The 14,430-nt window shown below is 35.2% G+C and overlaps 1 protein-coding gene across 1 annotated transcript in view; it reads right to left on the reverse strand.

The window, feature by feature from the left end:
• LOC122797101 (kinesin-like protein KIF20A) overlaps positions 1-14,430 on the reverse strand; it is a 359,272-nt gene that overhangs the window by 118,754 nt on the left and 226,088 nt on the right. Inside the window, exon 8 of the mRNA XM_044065898.1 lies at positions 10,529-10,694. Coding sequence (XP_043921833.1) covers positions 10,529-10,694 — 166 coding nt within the window. The remainder of the gene's footprint in view (positions 1-10,528; positions 10,695-14,430) is intronic.

The raw sequence follows: 14,430 nt of genomic DNA on the forward strand, positions 1-14,430 counted from the left end.
TAAATCTGCTCTTAGAAAAATTTCCCATTTAAGTTCTATTTTTTCTAAAAAAATTATTAAAGGACCCTACAAATTTGTCTGTATTAACTTTTTCCACTACAAAAAAACTGAATTTTCTAAAATGTTCACAATTTACTGAATGATTAGCTAAAGCATTGCTCATATCCTTTTTCTTAATAGCCAAAATGTGTTCTCTTACCCTGTGTTTTAACTTTCTAATGGTCTTACCAATATAGACATTTTCACAGTTAGAACACACTGTAAGGTATACTAAAACCTTCACTTTGACAATCATATTGTTCCTTAGCTGTCAAAGTATAATTTAAATGTTTAAAATAATGGCTATGTACTCCCATCATAAACCTACACTGACTACAGTGACTACAAGGAAATGTCCCTAAATGTGTTGCAATACTATTCTGAGTTTCATTCTTGTGCTCCTCTTCCAATATTTCCTTTAAATTTCTTGTTTTTTTTACAAATAAAACTTTACTCAATTCTTCATTGCGAAGGAAAATTTTCCAGTTTTCATTAATCATCTCTAATTACTGGTCCATCAACACTCCTAGGTAGAGAGAAAACGTACGTTAATGCCTCGTTCTTACTTGCACCTTGTTGCCCTATATTGTTGTTCTGAAATCCTGCTTTTTAGAATTGGAGAAAAATCTTTAATCTCTATTACTGTGGCCCCCACACCCCCATAACTAAATATTCTAACTCTGAGACCGCACTACAGTTGGGGAAAGGGCAGGTGTAACAAAACGTTTTGGCCAACTGATTTCTTTCCCACGGAAAGAAATCTATGATTTGGCCGTTCGGGAAAGTTGGAGTTCGACATTTCCGGGTCGATTACATTAGAAAACTGACTTCAGTAATGCAACACAGTCATTTGTCTAAGTTTAGCAGATGAACAAACATGCATCCAGTTTTTGACACTCCTTCACACAGTAATTTGAAAAAAATATTCCTGATTGGAAGGACAAAGTCCTATGGACAGTTAATTAGCAGAACGTCCTATATCATGTAGCTAGACAAACCAATCAACAATGTACTCATCATTTTGGTGAAAACAACATACTGATGATTTCATTTTTGTAGCAGTTGTGAGCACACTAACTTGAACCCCCCCCCAACACACACACACACAAATGAACCCATTCGTATATAATCAGCCTGCCTTGCCCATATCCTTAAGTGCACTGACATATATAAATAAGTCATCCTACATTAGATTAATTTGAGACATTGGGCACATCAGCCTGCTGGGTATAAAATGCCAATGACTGGGCTAAGCAAAAGAACTTATGCAGTGATATTTTGATACATAAACTCAAGTACAACAAAAGAACAATATGCAATTTAACAATAAAACTGGTACCAAAGTGAAATAAATGAAGCTCAACGAGATAGGTCATATATAAATGAGTAAGTCATACACCAAGCATTTATATTTTCTCTCCCGCACATCACACACATTCTTGCCTGCAATCGTGCTATACCATTTTCTCTCTCTCTCATCACATACACAATCTCACCTTCAATCGCGCTATACCACAATAGCTGTCTACAATTTCTCCTGCAAGTAGACTTGAATTACGCACGGTGGTGTGCATCCATGCATAGGACGCACGCATGGTCCTCATTAAAGGAAAAAATACTGCAGTGAAGTTGTTTTTTTTTTTTTTTTTTTGGGAGGGGTGGAAGTCTGTGTTGCAGACTGCTGTGTGAATTCAAGCAAAAAGTAATTCACATTTGCATTACTAGTTACTACAAAAAGTAACATATTACAATTACTGTGTTACTATATTCACAAGTAATGCATAATATTACTAGTTACTTAAAAATGTAATATATTAGAGTAATGCATTACTCCCATCACTGCAAGAATGCATGGCAAGGTGAAAGAGTGAGATTTAAATGAAGATGGTGCCCGAGTACCTAGGTGGTCATGTATTCAGGAGCAGATTTGCAAAATTTAGTGTGCTGGCAATGCCATACATAGTGTGAATATAGCTGCTACACAGTTTTTTGATTAAAGATACACAAAGTAAAAGTTCTTGAAAAACAAACTGCATTAATTTTTCCTTACTAAAACAAAAGTAGGTGCTAAAATGTTCATGGGAAGAATGCTTACACAGTAGAGACGATAGCAGTCAAGAGTTCATTTGTTGGGAGGTGACAATCTGAATAAAGGTGGATTCTTATTCATACTCTCCAGGTTCTTGCCTCATATCAGATGCTTTGATTCATATTCTGATAATGGTACTACTGTTCAGCATAATAGTGGTACATTTCTGTAGTGTTATCCTTCAGATAAGATATTTAAAGCAAGCTATCTGCCTGACTTGATTGCAATGTAATTTATGTATGACTGAATGAACATGTGGTACCTTTCATAAAGAGTAAAGTTTTTTTTTTGTAAACAGCATAAGAAAGAAATGTATATTAACACATCATGTTAACATTAACACTGATATTCAATTGAGCATATCAAAATAAAATCCATACAAAGAAAATTTCTTTTTCTCTTAAAAATCATTTTTTTTTATTTGAACTAGATCTGCTTATAGAACTGCATTTTTTTTTTTTTTTTTAACAAAAATAGGAGGAGTATTTTCCCAGTGTTCTGAACAAATTACTTAGGATTGCTCATAAGCCCAACTCCATTTACTGCGTTTCTGAGCACAAACAGGGCATAAAAAAATGAAATATCAGATGTTATCAAGTGTGGAGGAATAGTACCTTATGAGCCTCCATCCCTAGCAATGGACTTACAAGATAATAGCATGATTCAAGAGGGATAGCTCTGCTTCATCACTTTCAAATGCATTCTGAGGCATCTGTGGAATGCTAATTCAAATCTGCACTTTTTGGGGGGAGTGCGGGTCACTATTCAAAAATCCAGAACAGCAACCATTCTTAGGAAATATTACTGAGAGCATGGACCATCAAGCTGACAGAGATGAGCAGTAATGGCAGATTAAACGTTAAGTTACTTAACCACCCAGCTAAAGGTGAGAAGTTCAACTACCCAGTTTGCACCCAGGGAAAATTGCTATTTAGACTGTAAATAAAGGATAGGATTGAAGATGGTTTGGTAGATGGATAGAAAAGATGCTTATGAATGCATAAGGCATTACAGGGGATCATGATGAGATTTATACTATACAGGAAGGACAAGGTGAGTATTGGGAGGCAAGAATCCACTTCATCAAAGCAAATAAGATGTAATTTTTCAATAAAAATGCTATAGGCTGATGGAATAATGTCACAAAATGGGTAGCAGAAGTTAAGGCAGCTGGACAGTTAAAAAAATATATAATTCTTGGAGTTGGGCTACCCAGACACTAACAGTGCATCAGACAAACCCATGGTCTCATTTTACTGACACTTGTGTTCCAATATCTCATGGTTAAGTTATGTAATGTAGAATGCAGGAATGATCAACATCATTCATGACAAACTTCAGTGTGCTCAGTTTCATCTCATCAGGGCTTCACAAAACTAGACAGCCTTGCAATGTTAAGCCACTAAGCAGACATTATTACAATCAGTACAGTCTATCACTGCCTGCCAAAGCATTTACATTGTTACTATAATAAAAAGGCATGGTGACATGATGTAAATCTGATCTAATGTGCATGCCTTGTGTTGTATGTGAATATGATAGCCAAGTCTTAGACAGTGCAACACAGAAATGCATAGTCCTCTTTGACAGACAAGATGAATAAAATAAAATATCTGTACAAGAAAAACATTGCTGATAAAGCTCATCAACAATTAGTTCCAGACATCATTTCTTGAATTTCTTATGTTCTAATCCAGCTATATAGATATACTGCTTATGAAACTTAGCTCAGAAAATTCAAATCAAAGGATTATTTGTCAAAGAATTAGCTTATGGGCCAGAAGATCAGAAGCAAGGTAGTAAAGCCATATGGTCCCTGGACTGGGCCCTAAAGCCATCACATGCTTGCAAAGAATGGTATTTTAGTTATCAGACTGGGGGTTGTAGAAGGCATTTGTTTTCTTCAAAACCAAAGGGATGAATACCAGGTACTTACAGAATACAAATGTTTGTTTATATTTACATTTTGTTGCCAGATTCAGCCTTCATGGGCAAAACTCACATTCTAAGGAGACCCAGAATATTACAATACAAAAATTACATAAATACGTAACACAAGTTAGATAACAGGCTAAACAACGTTGGATATGCAAGCTAAAGAGAAAACACGTGGATAAGGATAGTCAAAGAAAAGTAAGGAAGTGAGAGAATAAATAGTTATGTGAGGTGCAAAAGTTAGAGGACAATGATGCTTTTAAATCAGATTTGTAACAGATATTATATCAAATGTAGGCTTTATGTGCACAGCGCAAACTTTACCCTGGTAATGAGCTCTTTCCTGTGCTTTAGGTGTAGGGTTTGATTCCTTCCACCTTCTTTTGCCTTCTTGGGAAGATGGCACATTCCACAGCAAATAGCATTGCCCCCTCAGAGCAAGAGGTTCTCTGGTTTAATTCCTGACTGTGGTGCTCTCTCTGAAGAGTCTGCATGTTGTCCTTGTGTTCGCTTGGGTTTTCTTCAGGTGTTTCTTAATAAACAATGGCAGACATATTTTTATAGGATACAAATTTCTAAGCCTTTTGTGTACATCATAAAATAAGTTGCTGTTAAGTTTGCAAAAAGTAAAACTGCTATCAGCTGCTACAGCTAGATACTCCCAGTAATCGACTACTAAACTGAGGTATTAGTTATAGGTATGGGAGTGGATAGCACTGATTTAGGTTTTTGGTCAAAGTCTGGTATTCTTCTAATAACCTATTGGTTTAGATTTATAGAGCCACAACAATGTACTGATTGATAACTGCATTTGACAGGGAACAGAATTTCAGTCTAAAGCACTACAAATTTTAATGGAGTCATCAGCATACTGTGATCATTTTAATCAAACTGTAAGACAGGCCGAGGCGTTAGTGAAAACAGTGAAAGCCATGGTCCTAAGATTCTGTCTTCTGGAACTCCTAAACTGGTTTGAATTTTGGGAGTAGTTTCAAGCTATGGATTGGTATTTGGTAGTTACTGCTTGCGATCCAGTTTATTACTTTAATTGTGCAGCACAAAGCTTGCTGTCCATGTAGTTAATATTGTGGATAACTATATCAACAATGTTAAAGAAACTGATAAAATGCAGTAGACTGTTTGCCTTTATCACTTTCTGCAGCAATAAAGCTGGTAAGTTCAACAGATATAGCGTGGGTGTGGGTATGACCAGGGCAAAAAAACATGTTTGGTTTCACTCTGCTTGTTCTGTGGGTTAAAATTTTTATTAGCCGAATGTGGAATACCCTTTCCAAAAGTCTAAATTGTGAACTTAGGATGGAGACTAGACTACATTTTCCTGCTTTTTATTTCTGTCCACCTAAAGAAAAGGTTAACTTTTTGATTCTTTCCAAACAGTAGGGACAATTTTTATTTTATTCTGTGTCATGACAAGCTACTCGGCAGTGTAAAAATTAGCTTTAGGTGATTTGGTCACATTGACTAATCCTTATGCAACATCATGATCCCACACACAAATGGAAAGGGGGGGGGGATTTATTTATTTACATCTGATAACTGGTTAAGTGGACTGGTCAACGGACCCTTTCCAACCACAATACAGGCCCAAGGCGTACAAAGGAAAAGAACATTAATAAATAAAGGCATTTTAGTAATTAACGGAGATGTGCAAGGTTATAATAATTCAAGTTAGAAGGTAACAAAGGCAGAGAAACAGCATATTTAACACAAAAGTAAATAATTCTAATAATAAAGTTCAATATGCAAAACAAAAGCAGAATTCATACATGTAAATACAAGAATTCATCACAATTATCTGCTTGAGGTAAATTTCCTATTAAAATTAGATGTGGCAAGTTACTGTTAACCATTATATTTAATGCACACTAGGTAGCCTCTTTGAATATGAGTTATTTTAATTCACTTTTAAATGCATGCAAAGACTCTCACATCTGGCAAGGGATTCCAAATAGAAGAGGTTAGTTTTGAAAATGCCTTTTCCCTACTTTGTGTTTTGAAACGGGATCTAATACCTTCAACAAATAAACAAGCAAGCAAACATACCATTTTTGAGGGAAGGCACCACAGGGGGAGGACCCAGGGGATTCTTAGTCATTACTTTAAGAATGAGTCGCTGTTGGGAGAACAGAAAAGTAATACAATAGAGTCCATAGAGGGAGGAACTCATCAAGGTTCTCAATGGAGAGGAAAAAAAGTTGCATGAGGTAGTTTTCCAATTCAGAACAGCTTCCAACCAAAGAACAGTTGATATTACAGTGCACTGAAGACTTGCGTAAATGGTGTAGTGCTGATTAGAGAAGCTGTTGAGAGAAGTAGGTTGTTTCTACCATTTATTTCATTATTTGTTTTCTCAAGGCATACTCCAAGGATCAGGAATTTCACAAGTAGTGCATGGATCTGCAATCTCACAATCTCAGTTTATGAAATCAGGTTCCAGTGAGATGCACTTTTACTCTTTCAAATGCTGTGTAGGGTGTTCCGGATTCACAAACTGTGTACACCTTAGGATGCCAAGTTTGCATTTTTGAAAATCCTGTGGTTTCTTTCTTTTTTTTTTTTTCACAACTATGGAAAATTTCTAGTTGTACATTTATTACTTAGGGAGGAAGTAATTTGAAACAACAGCTCAGTGGAATAGATGTTTTTGTTAGTTTTCTGTGTTAAGTTTTGCCATTTTGTAAAACAAAATACAATAATTATGAAATAATTTGACTCTCACCTATGCCAGCAACTCTCTGCATTCTCACAAGTCAAACTATCAAACAGACTGCAATTATTTCTCTGGCCCTTAAAACAATCTGCACTTATGCTATACATGCTATACATGCTATACATGCTATACTCAAGTTACACAATCTTACAGAATCGGAGCTGCCAAAAACATTCAGTAGGTATTGCATGTTATCCTAAGTCTCTTCATTTCATAACAAAATAGCTACCAACAATAGCTATGGTGTACATATAGCCTTGCACCATCATCTCCTTACTGGTCTAGGATGCGAGTCAGGTTGTGCTTGGAGGAGGATAAGTTGGTCCGGTAGACCTGGAAAATGGTAAAGCAGCTGATGGCAACTGATGGTTAGTTGGGGCGGGGGGGATGGGGGGGTGACACAAGACTCTGTACAGGACAATATGAGACCAAGTCCTACTGTCATACAGGCAGTGGTATATCTGTTTATATAAATATAAAATTTCAAATAAATAAGGGATACCAGGAAAGCAGTTCAAAGAAATCGATGCACAAAGTTAAAGAGCACTGGTTTGGCAATAAAAGCTAACTTGTAACTTTTTCTTTTAAGGAACTACTTAAAAATATTTTCTAAAGAACTCTGTGGTTTGGCAAAAAATAAAAACTGTGATGTTTTCTTCTAATGAATGACATAAAAATATTTTGCAGTTTTGGCAAAGGTTCAATAACCATGTTAAATAATAGCATATCTTCTGATATATAACAAACTTTAAAGAAATCTTTAATGTTTTTGGCAAAGTATTTGTTTATGCACTTGTCCAGTAAGCATTAAACTAAAAAGGCTCATAGCGTACTGCTTCACAAGTGTGTACAACACTGATGCACAGTTCCCAATATGGATATGTAGCGGTCTTGCTGTAAATTTAGCTACATAAACCTGTAGAGCCTGAAATCATAATTCATCCATTTTCAGATACTGCAGAACAAGTACAAGGTACAACATAATTCAGTCCCAGGATACACACAAACATACATGTGCACATGCATGCATGCACACACACAGTTCTAATTGTAATGTAGGCATCACACACATGCTTTTACTGTCAATTGTGCTATACCATCTCTCTCTCTCTTACATCACATACACGGTCTTACCTTCTATCGTGCTATGCCATTTTCTCTCTCATCAAACACAGGATCTTACCTTCAATCGCCCGATACCACAACGGCTGTTTACAATTCTGCCTGCAAGTAGGCTTGAATTCCACATGGTGGCATGCGTCCATGCATAAGACACATGCATGGTCCTCCTTAAAGGAAAACATACTGCAGTGTTAAGTGTTTTTTTTTTGTTGGGGGGGGGGGGGTTGGAAGTCTGCGTAACAGACTTTTACATGAATTCAAGAAAAAGTAACGCAAGAGTAATTCACATTAGTGTTACTAAAAAAGTAACATACTACAATTACTGCATTACTATATTCACAAGTAACACATAATATTACTAGTTACTTAAAAATGTAATATATTTCAGTAATGCATTACTTTTGTAATACGTTACTCCCATCACTGATAAGTGATGTATAATGTTTGCAAATGGGGGTGTGTCATTATGGTGTTTGTGATGTAAAATGCTTCTAACTAGGATTGTCAGTGTGATTTATTTTCGTTTATATAAATACACGATTGCTTATGTCTTACGTGATGGTTTAATAAAGATGTTTCGTGTTTAAAAAAAAAAAAAGGTCAGGAATTGAATAATTTATGTTATGTTGCTTAGCATATCTCTCAACGGTACATATTTTTGCAGAATGCCCAGATTTTTGCCTCATATTTTTGATCAGTTTTTCATAAAATTGTAGATTTATGGGAAATTAGTGGCAAATCATTAAAGACTGAAGTTAGAAAATACTGAGAGACATTTGAGTTTCAGACTTCATACCCTTCAGAAAATTCATGCTAATATAAAACCTGTTATTCTATTAACTTTCCAAGTTTGTAACAGCAAAATTGTCCCCCCTTTTGGGCCTATGTCCCACATTTATTTATGGTTTTGTCCAGATTTCTTGCTCTAAGAGGTTGAGAGGTATATGTTGCTTAGGTTATACAATACAGTGGATATAAAAAGTTTACACAGCCCTGTTAAAATGCCAGGTTTTTGTGATACAAACAAATGATACCACAATAAATCATTTCAAAACTTTTCCCACCGTTAATGTGACCTATAACCTGTACAATTCAATTGAAAAACAAACAAATCTGTTAGGGGAAAAAAATATAAAAAAATAAAAAATGCACAATAAGTTGGCTGCATAAGTGTGAACACCCTTAAACTAATACTTTGTTGAAGCACCTTTTGATTTAATTGCAGCATTAAGTCTTCTTGGGTAGGAGTCTATCAGCACGGTACATCTTGACTTGGCAATATTTTCCCACTCTTCCTTGCAAAAGTGCTAGTAAGAACCTAGATTTGGTACTCTTGCTAATATGTCAAAGGAGTGAATGCTTACACATGAGAGGAGGACTGCTCCAAAGGATTACAAGCATGCTTGACATATGAAATTGGTTGAAAACTCTGGAGGCATCTCTCCCAAACAGCCAAAGGTTTGTACAATGACTCAGCTGTGGGTTACCAAAGAAGAGAAGTGAATCTAGCTCTTTACTTGTATAGGGTGTGCTTTTAATATCATTTCAATAGCATGGAACAGACTTTTCCAAAGAATGAGAAGTTCTGCTAACTATGCTTTTACTACAAATACTCCTGTAGGATATTGACATATCTGTGGTGCAGAGGTGTAGTTAGGGCAGGGAGAAGGGGGTAGCTGCTCTGGGTGCAAGGTTTTAGGGGATGTGATTGGTAAATGCCAATGATGCTGTACCACACACAAGGCACTTCAGTTGTGACCACAAATATAGTATCTGCATTCAAAAACTAATACTGACGCTGCATTTGTTTTGGCTGAAGCACTTAATGAGTGGTTCTTTAACTGTAGCAAGTGGTTTTATACAGTTTCAGAACAGAAAAGTTTTTTTTTCCTCTCATGCTCTCTCTAAAAATCAGAGTCAAGGGAGGTGCAAGACTGAGGAACTGCAGAGAGTACCAGATAACCTAGGCATAGTTATGTATTTGCTCACAGTGAATACACTTCCTGCCTACGTATGGCCCACAGGCAATATTTGTCTAATGAATGTTTATTTTCTTGAGTCATCTTATAGCCAGTAGAATTTATAAAACAACTGCACCAACACAATTAAATAATCAAATGTTTGAATACAGCAGAAAAAACAGCAACAAATGAAAGAGTGTGAAATGTTTTGGAAAAGTTGGTGAATCAATGAAAAGTCATGGGTGAGTTAATTTTTCCCCAATAGCAGGAAGAAGAAAAAGAAAAGAAAGAAAAAGCAGGAAAAGGAAAGACCATACTTCATCATGTGCATCCTTTTAGCAATTTGTGTGCAGAAAAAACTGTGCAGATGGAAAGAGGGGGAGCACAGAAATAAAGTGCTTCCTCTCATGTTAAAAGAGAAGAGTTGCAACACCCTGTGATTAGTCTATATAAAATTTTAGAAAAAAAAAAACAGAAGAAATTATGTTTCTCAGGCAAGCAGCCTGTAGCAGAGAAATGAAAATTAGTAACAGAAGGATACCATTCTAATATAATGCTGGGTACTAAAATAAATAGGTAAATAATCAGATCACACAGAAAATATGTCATTGAGTTAATTGCAACAGTAGTTAAGTTTACTGAAGTAATTACCAGGACTTTTTTCTGTTCTGCAAGAAATTCTTCCATTGTGACATAGTTCTGCGTCACTTCTTTCTGAGCACTTAGACGGGCATGTCGCTTTACGGCCTCTTTGTACATATCGAATCTGGAGTCCATCTTCTCTTCATAGCTTTCTTTCAGTTCTTCAAGTCGTTTGCTATAAAAGAAAGGAAAAAAAAAACTAAGCATCCACATATTACATGTGCAAAAGCGATGCACAAGGTTCTACTAGAGGCTGAATATTCAAAGTAAGGCACTTGGCCTTAATGTGCAACATTTCTCTTCAGCAAATGATTTCATACTACGTTTACTCAGAAGTGTAATGCCATAGGCAACTTGCTGCATGCTTGGTATGACAGTAACCAAAATAAAACTGTAAACAGTGCAGCAATAATTTTATTGGTATAAATTGCAGGCTTGCATCACTGACCGTTTCTGTAAGGGAATGCCTTTAATACACTCGAGTAATTTGTCTACTTTGGCAATGAATGCAAAAACAAAGGCCAACTGATTCAGTTTCAAGACCACCACAAGTTCTTAGCTTTGCCTGCCTGAAATGAACACCCTCATCATTAAGACTTGACTGACAGTCCATTGTGGATTCAGGAGCTCAAATAAATACCAATGATTATACTATACTATGCTCTACAGTTTGGGTAAGAAAATTTTAAATAAAAAACTTACTTTTGCTGAAATTCCGTGCAAATTATGATGGGAAAAGAGTGCTAAGACTACAAAAGTCCCTCAACATCTATGCCACCAGCTATAAAGGCACCTGCATGCAGAACTTTTTATTGATCTAAGACTGGAACTTAACCCAGTCATTGGATAGCTGTTTGAGGTAGTCAGCATAATAGGTGGCAGCTGATTTCCTTTGTCCTCTATTAATTTTTATATGGCAGTCAGTTAAGCCAAATCCCTTTGTTTTATATTTCCACAGTAACAACTGTATGCTATTTTATCAGATTTTTCCAATAACCATATTTTGTATTTTTAATAAAAGCCAGAGAAAATGTTTGTTGGCTAAAAATACACAAAGTGAGCACTGTCATCACAAATATCTGCAGTCTGGAGAATTTTATAGTGTAAGAAACAATCGAAGAATATCTGTCAATGGCTATTAAACCATCCTTAACCATTTCGTTAATTTGATACAAATACAGAAGTCATGAATTCACCAAGTAAAAATGTTGAGGAACTGCCATTCAGGTGACATGTAAAACAGTTAGCCAATAACAATGACAGTTCACTTTTCAGGGCAACGCATTCAGTCTAGTTTACCTCATAAAATAAGGGAATCTTATGGTTGCCTGATGAAATTTTTCTGTGCGCCTGCATTAAGAAAACAGGTGCTTTATGAAGAGATGTCATAGCTTTAAAGAAATTCTCCTTATCCACCAGTTTTAGCAACATACAATTTAATCAAGTCTGATATGATACAAATTAAATAAAAATTTTCTATTGTATAATTATGAAATGGGCAGAACAAGTGGATAGTTAATAGGCCTCAGAATCCTATTTTTGTACTCATTTTCTAGGTTGTTCAACAATCAGAGCAACATATACTGAATAGATTTACATGACCAATAATGCAGAAAACATCCATAGCAGAATTACATATACAAACATACCAGTTTGGGCAGTCAAGCTTGCCCATTATCAGAGAGGCGTTGTGTGGAAGCATACACGGATGTTTTATACCCCTAAGAAAAAGTACATTCCTATATGCATTACACCAGACAGAGTTCGTTATTTTAGGCAGCATCAGCCAAATAACTAAAATGAATGAGAAACAGTTAAAAAAGAAATTACTAAAATGAATGAGAAACCGTTCAGGACCAAATTCTAAAAATAAAAAAATATATATGGGGGGGGGGGGGGGGGCAACTCAAACATGAGGAAACTGAATTATCCAAAAACTTGGAAAAAATAACTGCAATTCTCAGTATGTTTTGTATTTGCACTAGATTCAAGTTCCATAACTTTAATGCATCTGTTAAAGATATTAAATTACTTCTTCATAAGAAGGAGCATAAGCAAGAGTTCATTGTGGAAATCTAGCAACTTGTTTTGGGTCTTTTATTAAGTGTATACAAATATTTAGTAATAGACATTCTTTTAATAATCCTAATTGCTTTAAACAACTTAAGGTCAAGATATGTTAATAGTTGCCAGTAAACTGAGGAAATTTCAGAGATACATAACCTCTTGGTTAGTTATGTAATTGAAAGAATCCAAAGAGGTATGGTGCTATATATAGCAAGACAGTGAAGAAGAGTGAAAGGTAAAATATCTTAAGTCTAGCCTTGAACTTTTGAGTCCAAAAACTTAGTTGAGCTTACCCAGCAATAATTATTCCACTGACACTTGAAGATTAAGATTTGAAGAATTCATTAGCAACAAATTAAATTACTACAAAATATAACAGTGAAACTGATAAGTAAGTTGACTCCAGAGCGAACTTAATTTTTCTTGGCTTGGTAGTGCATATGAATAAAGGTATTTATATCATATTTGTATTTAAGTGAGTTGATCATCAATAATAGAGAAGTTATTTTCTGGCACTCAGAGAAAAGGGGGGATTTAACAACATTCAGCTTACAATAGGTTTGCAAAACGTCAAATTACATAAGATACAACAAAGAAGAGATTTGACTGGATTTGGAAAATAGAAGAGGATACCATTCACAAAGGAGATAATATTGAGTCTTTTTTAAATAAGTCAATTACTAATAATGTGGTGTCTTGAAGAATTGCAAAGAATGATGGTTCCAAGGAGAAACTGAAAAGAAAGTGACAGATGGCACTGCACCTCTAAAACCTTTATACAAGAGGAAGTCCTCTCAGTTTCACTCCATAAGTGGAATGTAAATCATACAAAGCCTTAAACCTTGATTTGAATACAAGAATTTGTGAAAGCAATTTTTAGAAATTCAGATAGAAAAGGGATCATGCACTCAGTCAAATGCTTTACTTGCTCCCAACTTAAATATTCCATGTTAGTTATCACAACTTGCATTATGATACAAAACTAGTTACTAGGTAATATTGTTACCCTGGCCAGTGCCAATGAACAAGAAACAAAGGGGACATTCACAACTGTGGACAGTACAGAGATATCAAACTTCTGTCATATTTAAGCTGGAAAGAGTGACTGATAAATGAATATGCATAGAAGCTGAAAGTAAGATGGGTATCCCATCTCTTCTGATACACCTTAGACTAGGATATATATACACATGGGTTTCTTGCACAAAACATGTTCACTTTCATAATTACTTAATAAATGCCAAGAGTTTCTCTTGAGCTACCATCTGTATGTTGTGTAAAATTTAGGAGCAAATAGTTGTAATTTTACATATGTGCCTCCCCAATTCCCAGTTAGGTGGAAAATAAAAAGCATAAAAATATCACCTACTCGAGTTACTGTTCTTTACCAAACTAGCAAAACTCCAGTCTGCCAATAACAAATCTCATGACAGCAATTCCAGAAATGGCTAACTACCTTATCTCATGACCAAATCCTTTTAACTCCTAACATGGTTATCAAGAAATGTGAGAACTATACCTATACCCCCAATCTCAAACTATGACAGCATTACAATATTTTTAAACTGATCGACAAAAGTAATCAATATCACACACAGCATAAATGACCCATCTGCTCCACACAACTTTTTCCCCCCAAAAAATAATTTACCACAAAATGAGCTACCATGTATATAAGTGATGTTATATCACAACATGACAGTACCTAATTATGTCATTACATTTAACACTATTGCGTACCAAAAGTGTATATAAACTATATATATATATATATATATATATATATATATATATATATATAAACTATATATATATATATATATATATATATATATATATACACA

The sequence above is a fragment of the Protopterus annectens genome, chromosome 3.part0 (assembly GCF_019279795.1).
Source record: "Protopterus annectens isolate FY-2018-M chromosome 3.part0, PAN1.0, whole genome shotgun sequence".
Classification (NCBI taxonomy): domain Eukaryota; kingdom Metazoa; phylum Chordata; order Ceratodontiformes; family Protopteridae; genus Protopterus; species Protopterus annectens.